This window comes from Lactuca sativa, chromosome 5, assembly GCF_002870075.4.
Source record: "Lactuca sativa cultivar Salinas chromosome 5, Lsat_Salinas_v11, whole genome shotgun sequence".
In the NCBI taxonomy this organism is placed as follows: Eukaryota; Viridiplantae; Streptophyta; class Magnoliopsida; order Asterales; family Asteraceae; genus Lactuca; species Lactuca sativa.
Genome location: NC_056627.2, coordinates 313,119,425 through 313,127,828, shown reverse-complemented (window position 1 = coordinate 313,127,828; position 8,404 = coordinate 313,119,425). Strand labels below are relative to the sequence as shown.

The 8,404-nt window shown below is 32.9% G+C and overlaps 1 protein-coding gene across 1 annotated transcript; it reads right to left on the bottom strand.

Annotated features, from left to right (window-relative positions):
* Window positions 1-5,503: 5,503 nt before the first annotated feature.
* LOC111887994 (cationic peroxidase 1) lies at window positions 5,504-7,892 on the bottom strand. Its single transcript, XM_023884118.3, has 4 exons — window positions 7,618-7,892; window positions 6,451-6,642; window positions 6,165-6,330; window positions 5,504-6,088 (listed from the first exon to the last, which is right to left on the bottom strand). Exons 1-4 carry the CDS (start codon window positions 7,840-7,842, stop codon window positions 5,706-5,708), a joined length of 966 nt encoding a protein of 321 aa, XP_023739886.1. The 5' UTR covers window positions 7,843-7,892; the 3' UTR covers window positions 5,504-5,705.
* Between the last annotated feature and the right edge of the window lie 512 nt (window positions 7,893-8,404).

Sequence of the window (8,404 nt, the reverse complement as noted above, 5' to 3'; positions counted from 1 at the left end):
GCCAAGGGATGGCCCATTTGAAGTGATTTCAGTCTTGAATGATTCTCATGGTTATGTTTTCGGTTTTAGTTGATAGAAAATTTTTTCTTAATAAAGGATTTTCTATTACTCCATATCAAATCCCAAATAAACGAAAACCTAACGTCAAATTCTTTCATGTTTTTGGTTTAAGGTTGTTCATTTACAACCGGAAGGAATATCACAACAAGTGTGATGTTAAAGTAAATGAAGGAATTTTTTTTCGAACACTCCTTAACTCGAAAGCTTTCTGTGTTCTTAATAAGAAATCCAAAAGGATTGAAGAAAGCTATTACATTACTTTTGATGATAAATTTATCAAAAATTCTCAACAACATACAAAAGTTCTATCTGATGAGATTTTGCCATCTTCTAATACTCAAACTTTGTCTTCATATGACTCTTTTTGAAGATTTTTAAAATTTTTTGATGAGCCAAAAAAATGTCATTTCTTCCAAAGAGAATGCAAAATATAATAAAGAAAATGAATTGTTCAAGCTAGTTGAGGATGCAATTGAAAATATTGAAATTCTTGATAAAAATCAGAATCTTACATCTGAGGAGAATGTTTTAGAATTTTTTTTTCCTTTTTCACATGAAGAAGTTTTCATGTTAAATTCGAACGCCAGTTTTGATTTAAATAATAATGATTTTGTGCAGGGGGAGAATTCAAATATGAACAAAAATGTCCAGGGGGAGAGTTCATTTAACGATGAAACAGATGTGCAATCGGAAGTTGAAGAAATAATTGTTGAAATCGATCCAGAATATGATCAAAATTATCCACCTTTGACTAAATTGACAAAAGATCATCTAAAAGCTCAAATCATTGGTGATACTTTTTCAAGAATATTAACTCGTGCTCAACAAAAAGAAAAACAGACTGCTTTATTTTCAAAAATGGAATTTTGCATGATTAATTCTTTTATTTCAAAAATTGAACATAAAAATGTTAAAGTTTCTCTTGATCATGTAGATTGGGTCAAAGAAATGCAAGTCGAACTGAATAAGTTTGAGAGAAACAAAGTCTGGAGACTGATTCCAATTTTGAAAGATGCTTCCGTTATAGGTCTAAAATGGGAATGCAAGAATAAAATAGACAAAGAAGGAAATGTTGTTCAAAACAAAGCATGTCTGGTGGTCAAAGGATATTGCCATGAGGAAGGAATTGATTACAAAGAAACATTTTCTCCTGTTGCTCGACTCGAACAGGTTCATATTTTTCTGGCATATGTAACTCATAAAAACTTTGAAGTATATTAAATGGTTGTGAAATGTGTGTTCTGAATAGAGAGCTTGAAGAGACCGTTTATGTTGAAAAACCACCAGGTTTTGTAAATGACAAATATCCAGATAATTATTCTGTTCTTGATAAAGTTGTTTATGGTTTGAAACAAGCTCCCCGTGCCTTGTATGAAACTCTAACTAAATTTATTAAACAATCTAAGGTTTTGTAAATGACAAATATCCAGATAATTATGGTTCTATTGATCATACTTTCTTTTATAGGAATGAAGATGAATATCTTATGATTGTTCAGATTTATGTTGATGATATTATTTTCGGATCCACTAATCCAAGTTGACTAATAATTTCCAACAAATGATGAAAACTAAATTTGAAATGAGTTCGTTGGGACCAATAAATTTCTTTCTTGGATTTAACATAAAACAGAGTAAAGAAAGTATTTTCATTAATCAGGAAGGTTACACAAAATCATTACTTACAAAATTCGGAATGACAAATGATTGAAAAGTGAAAGTTCCCATGACATTCAGAACAAAATTATATCCATCTGTTGATAAACCTGTTGTAGATCTTACACAACACTGTGAAATGATTGGATCGTTTTTATATCTCATAGCAAGTAGGTCAAATATTATGTTTGCATTGTGTTATTGTGCACATTATTAAGCTAATCCTCGAGAGCCACGTATGCAAGTACTGAAAAACATTTTTAAATATTTAAAGCGAACAACATCCATTGGTTTATGGTATCCTTATAATTCTTAAATTTTCATATAGGCTTTTTCAGGTGCTGATCTCGGTGGTTATGGGCTTATGTTGGAATAGTTTCTAAGGTCATTAACTGTTGATAATATTTCTAATATTAACAGGGTCCTTTTGGGTTGCCCTCAAGACCCAAATTGAGTAGAATAAATAAAGGAGAAATTGGTTTATTAGTTATCATGGATAATAATTAATTAGAAACTAATTGGAAATATAATTTAGGAATTAATTAATAGTTTAATTAATTAAAGGTTTGAATTTTCATTAATCAATAGTTGGTTAATCATGAATTTTCTAGAACCCTTATGGAATTTGGGTTGGATGAAAATCATTCCATCCCACATGGGAATGGAGTGAAATTTCGTGGTTATGCCTCCATCCCAAATGGGAAGGAGTACTAAACTTAGGGAGGCATCCAAGGCTATAAATAGGGCCTTAGAGATTTCATTCCACTTTGCACCTTGGCTTGAAGTTTCGCCAACTCTTTTTTCATCCTCCCATAGGGACGATTTCTAACCCCTTTGGGTGTAGGAAATCAACCATTTTCCTAGTTATTTTCATTCCACTCTTTGGTGTCATTTGGTGTGATACCATTAAAAGGGATTCTGGTTTGGTTCCTTTCATCCAAGCAACCTCATGGAGGATCAGATCTCAAGCATGGAGATGAAGGGCTACATAAGAGGTATGTTTTCTTCTTTGTTTTTATGTTTTTTAGGGTTGATGTAATTAGCATGAAGCCATAGATCCATAGGATGCATGCACGCTTAGGTATATCGTAGTTTCGATTCTTCCGCTGCCTAATTTAGAGTGTATTTGATGCATAGAAAACCCAACAGCTTGATCATAAGAGTACTATAGGTGGATGTCAGGTTTTGGATGGAACACTCATTAGTTGGCAATCAAAGAAACAGACGCGTGTTTCACCTTCAACTGCTAAAGCTGAATATATTGTAGTTGCTTCATGTACATCTCAAATAATTTGGATATAAAGTCAATTAAGAACTATGAAATAAGCATGAAGAAGATCCCACTTTATTGTGACAAAGAAAATGCAATGCGTATTTTTCACAATCCAATTCAACACTCTAAAACAAAAGATATCTCCATAACATATCATTTTATAAAATATCCTGTTGAAGATGGAAACATTGAAGTTCCTTTTGTTTGGTCAACAGATCAATTGGTGGATATATTTACAAAGGCTCTACCAGAAGTTACCTTTAATCGAATTCTGCAAAGGACATAGAGTGATTGATGCTGAATCAGTTCTAAAGTCATTTGTGCAATTAGGAAATGTTCCAAACGTCAGAAGCTATCAAATTTCATTATTCATCTCATAATTCATATTGTTCATTCCGAAATGTTCCGATTATCGGAAGCAATCAGGATTTACTGTTCATTTTTGAATTTTCTTTATTTTCTTTTTTTGTAGTTACTTCTTAGTTGCGAGAGGGTACATTTGCTTTTAGGCCTGTGCACTAAATTATTTTCTCTTTGATTTTTCAATATTCTCAAAAATCCGAAAAACATTTCTTTATTTTTTTCTTTAAATTTCAAAAATTCTCAAAAATCCGGTGTACTAAAAGCTCTTGAAAAACTAGGTTAGTGTTTCATGACCATAACGAACACGACTATGAGGATACGACCTTGTCAGAAAGAGCCTTGGGTGAATTATATAATCGTCTAAATAAATGGAAGATCAGTTCAAGGACATCCTGTTTAGTGATAGATATGAGACTAAGTATAATTCTCAAGGGAGGGTTCTAAGGGTACCACTCACCTATCCAATTTAGGATTCAATTGTTGGAGATTTCGTATGAAAGTTTTTGTGCAAAGATTGATCTATATTTATGTGGAGGATTGTTGGAAATTTTAAACTTTAGACACACACACACACACACACACACACACACACACACACACATATATATATATATATATATATATATAGGTTCAAATGTTTTCACTATCTATTGTGTGCATGTATGATTGATTCTGGACCAATCATTTTAGTTATTTTAAGAAAGTAATTAATGCATATTAAATGTTTTTAACATGTAATATGCATTAATTACTTTCTTAAAATAACTAAAATGATTGGTTCAGAATCAATCATACATGCACATAATAGATAGTGAAAACAAAATAACCTAACCCTATATATATATATATATATATATATATATATATATATATATATATATATATATATATATAGAGAGAGAGAGAGAGAGAGAGAGAGTTAATCCTTAGTGGGCTATGTTCTCCTCAATGAGAGCTTCGAAATGATATATGTTGAAATCATATATGTTGTCTCCAAAAAGGAAAATGAGTGAATGAGATATCAATGTTCAAAAATGAGTATTTGAAAATCAAGGTAGCAAATAAAGTGGTTGTGGGAATGAGTCATACAAATGAAAAAGTGCAAACTCTTAGTGAGTTTATAAATACAGATGTGTAGTGAGTTTACAAGTTTCTATGTATAGTTTTATTCTATCACCTATGCGCCATGATTAGTGCGAATTATGTATTTTGTAGTCAAAATTCATCTAACTTGTGTGTGGGCACGACCTGGCGGACACAAATGCATCTCCGAAATTCGGGCCTACGTGTCCATGATATAATTTTTGTAATTGATCCATTTAATGTGAGCTAATTGACAATTTAGTCACTAACTACGAATTAATAAGTGCGGTTACAAATTTTGGTATATAAAGTAACTATGCCTTGTCATTCATACACAGCTTGGTCGAATACTCTCTTCCCTTTCTGTTTGTGTTCAAATTTTGGTAAACTTTTTAGACAAGTGGTCAGATCCAGCAATACTTACTGTTTCAGCTATTGTATCATCGGAACAGACGTTAGATCTTTTTAAAGGAACCATGTCAAGCACGAGTCTCAATCAATTGACGTTATAATTCACTATTTATTTATTTTGTAGATTTGTTATCCAGAACTAAGAAAAAATAGCATGTTGTGTGCATCCATATATTATAATAATGGAGTCACGTTTCTTTATTATTATTGTTAATATAATTATTATTTTGTATCTTTGTAATTCTTAAATAACCTTTTTATATATTATATATTATATATATTTATGTTTATGTTTTTTTAAAACTTTTTTGTTATTTATTATTTTTTGATGTTTCTTTAATTACATATTTTTTAATTCTTTTTATTTGAATTATTATTATTTTTGTTTTTATTTTGTTAATTTTTAAATTATTTAGAATATTTTTTGATATTGATTTTTGATTTATTTATTTTCTTTGTACGGTGGATTAGTGTTAGAATGCATTAGGGTACACGAAAGCATTAGTATCATTAGGAAGTCGTCAACGCCTGACATAGAACTCGAGACCTCAAATTTAAGAGGCAAAGTCTCTACCAAGCAGGCTAGCTCCTGAACTTTAAAAATTGCAACCTCAAGTTTTATACGGAATATTCAGGAGAAAACATCAACGAGACAACATTTTAGAGAATAAAACATGCATTATTTATTAATGAATTCATCATATCTCAGTTTCTTACAAGTACAGGTCGATAGATTTTTTTTTTAAGGTTTAGAAATTATTTAAAGAAGCAAGTCTGCGAGTGGATAGGAAAAAGAAATGTAAGATGGTGTTACACCACTGGTTGATGGATATTTTCCTGCTGTGCAATAAAAGAGGTTATTAATTGGTTCTTCTGCAGTTGGTCCTAACTTGACCACTGGAGCCGGTTAGAGGGCTAAGATTGCCCATCTTCACCATAGCAGCTGCAAAGTCACGAAAGAAAACAGAAGGACTCGATCCATAGGTCCTCACTTGTGCATCAGCGGAACCCCCGTTAGATAGTTCTTGATCTGAATGCAGCAATCCCCTCTGGCTAATCAAATCATTATAGTATCTATTATCGAAAGATGTAGCTGAAGCATCTAGTGGAGAAAGATTATTGTCACCACCACTTGAAGGACAGTTTGCTCTCAAGGATGTCGCAAATGATGAGTTTATGTTATTCTCGTTATAAAGACGATTACGAAATACGGAGCACCTTGCTTGACCAATTGTATGAGCTCCTACAGGATACATACATATATATTTAAGTCATCTGTTTATTACAAAATATGATTGTTGAGTTGCAAAGTAACTCACCAGAGAGAGCTACCATTTCGTTAGCAGTAAATCCTTTGTTTGAAAAGGATGAGATGAGACTACTAAGACTTGAAGCTGGTGAAGGGAGGTTCGAATTTGCGGCACTTTGGCTTGCAGTTGTGGAGTCCCTTCTTCCGAATACAGTGCTCCAACCAGGTCCACCAAGCTGAAATAAAACGAAATCACTGTTCTTAAATTGATGACATAAGTAAACTGATAACCTCTAGAGTAACCGGAGGTTGTAGAGAAAGAACTTATTTTCGCTGAACTTTAGTTTTCTACTTACAGCCACAACCGAATCTCGAGCAGCAGCAGATAGTATATCTGCGCAAGAAACAACACCTGGACATTGTCGCTCTAATTGCGTTTTAATGGTATCAATGACATTGAATCCTCTGATCGAATTGCTATTTGGACCCGCATTCTTTTCTCCGGTAAAGTTTGCAGTGTCGTCCAATAACACAGATGCATCACATCCCTATATATATTTCAAAGCATGTTAATTAACGGAAGAATATTTGTTTTCTTCAAGTAATGATAAAGCCTATTTCTTAAGAAAATAAAACCAACGACTTTTTGTCGTTTTCGTTGGCTACATAAAGAATGAAGAATAGTTTTGGCATTTTCTGTTCATAAGCATCTGTGTAATCAGAAAGAGTATTGATGTGAAGGTCAACTATTAAAGTATACATTTTGAAGTCAACAAGTAAACACCGTGTGAGAAGCCACTATGAATGGAACTCAAATTAAACAAACGTATCAAGTCAATTGTGGCCAGGGGATTTAAGCAACTAGAAAAGGACACAACAACGAGAATAAGTTGTTGGTCAATATTTCACACACACAATATACAAAGATACAAACCCCCCATGATGGATGATCTATTTCAAATAGATAATGTGTTTTTTTTTTCAAATCAAACGCTTTTGATAATGACATGTGCAAATGTTTTTATTTATTTCTAAATATCATAAGGATATAGAATCGTAGAGCATTCACGATGTATAGTTGAATGGAATTATGACTCCAAGATTCGGTGGGGTAAACACACCGAGTTGGCACACGACTGAATTAAAAAATTTATTGCACAATGTGTAGTTGAACGGAAAAATGACTACCTAACAAAGAAATGATATATACGTTCCATTGAACTTAATATATAGGTTCAATGGATTCGTAGGATTAAATCATGCACAAAGTTATATGAAAACGGGATGTAGATTTTGCAATGCATTAGGCCTTATAGAGTTGAATGCATTAGTGATCCTCTTATTTGAAATCAAGACTCTCAAAGAAGCTAAATCCTAGATGTTAGTTTGGTTATATATGCATTAAATGGTGAAAGATAAAATCATATAACTTGAGAAAGACAGCTACCAACTTGACTGTAATTAAGCAAAGCTAATTATGTGTGGACAAGGCCAAGAGATGCATTAGAAATTAGGATACTTGCATTAACAAAGCAATCATGGAAATGGAGGCGAAGCAATGAAGCTCCCATGCGAGCTTCACTAGCAACAGCTGAATTCACGGCTCTTGTTATAACCGAACGAAAATTAGGACATGTTCTAGCATAGAAATTTGCAGATAGCTGACCCGAAGTAGTTCCAAACAGAACCCATAAACATAAAATGAAGGTTGAAAGCTTAAACAAAGAAGAAAAGGTTGAAGAAGCCATGATTATGACAATTTCACCAAGTAGAAGATATTCGAGAGAAAGAAGGTTCTGTTGTGGTAGATTAAGGGCTTATGCAATGTCTATATATAAGGAAGGGTGCGTAGGGTGGTGGGTGGGTTGGTGGATGTGTGTGTGTGGTGGGGGTGGGAGAGGGGGGGGGGGGGGGGGGTGTTCTAAAATATTAAGTCAACGATGAAGAGAGCATCAGCAATGTCTAATTATTAATTAATTACCTACTCCTGCATTACTTGGTCTCATATTCACGGGAGGATTTCTTTGCAACATCCGAAGTAGCGGATTTAATATTAAGATGAAGAAGATTTTTGGTGAGGTCTCCCGTATCCAAGTTAATTTATTTGGAATAAGGGAACCGATCTCTGTAATTTAGACTTCTCTTATTTGAACCATAATAAAATTTTCTTGTTCGTTTACTTTTCTAATATTACTTTTCTAATAATCACATGGTTTTATTTTAGAGAAGTATAATTCAGGTTTGAAAACGTGTTTGTAACTTTTTAGAATAGGGTGTAAATGAGCCGAGCCGAGCTCAAGCATGATCAAG

Excerpts from the sequence above, each read along its gene's own strand:
- LOC111887994 (XM_023884118.3), bottom strand. The coding sequence starts at position 7,842 with ATGGCTTCTTCAACCTTTTCTTCTTTGTTTAAGCTTTCAACCTTCATT. Across the intron at positions 6,643-7,617 it reads TCCATGATTGCTTTGTTAAT|GGATGTGATGCATCTGTGTT; the intron begins GCAAGTATCCTA and ends AAATATATATAG. Across the intron at positions 6,089-6,164 it reads CGAAATGGTAGCTCTCTCTG|GAGCTCATACAATTGGTCAA; the intron begins GTGAGTTACTTT and ends TGTATCCTGTAG.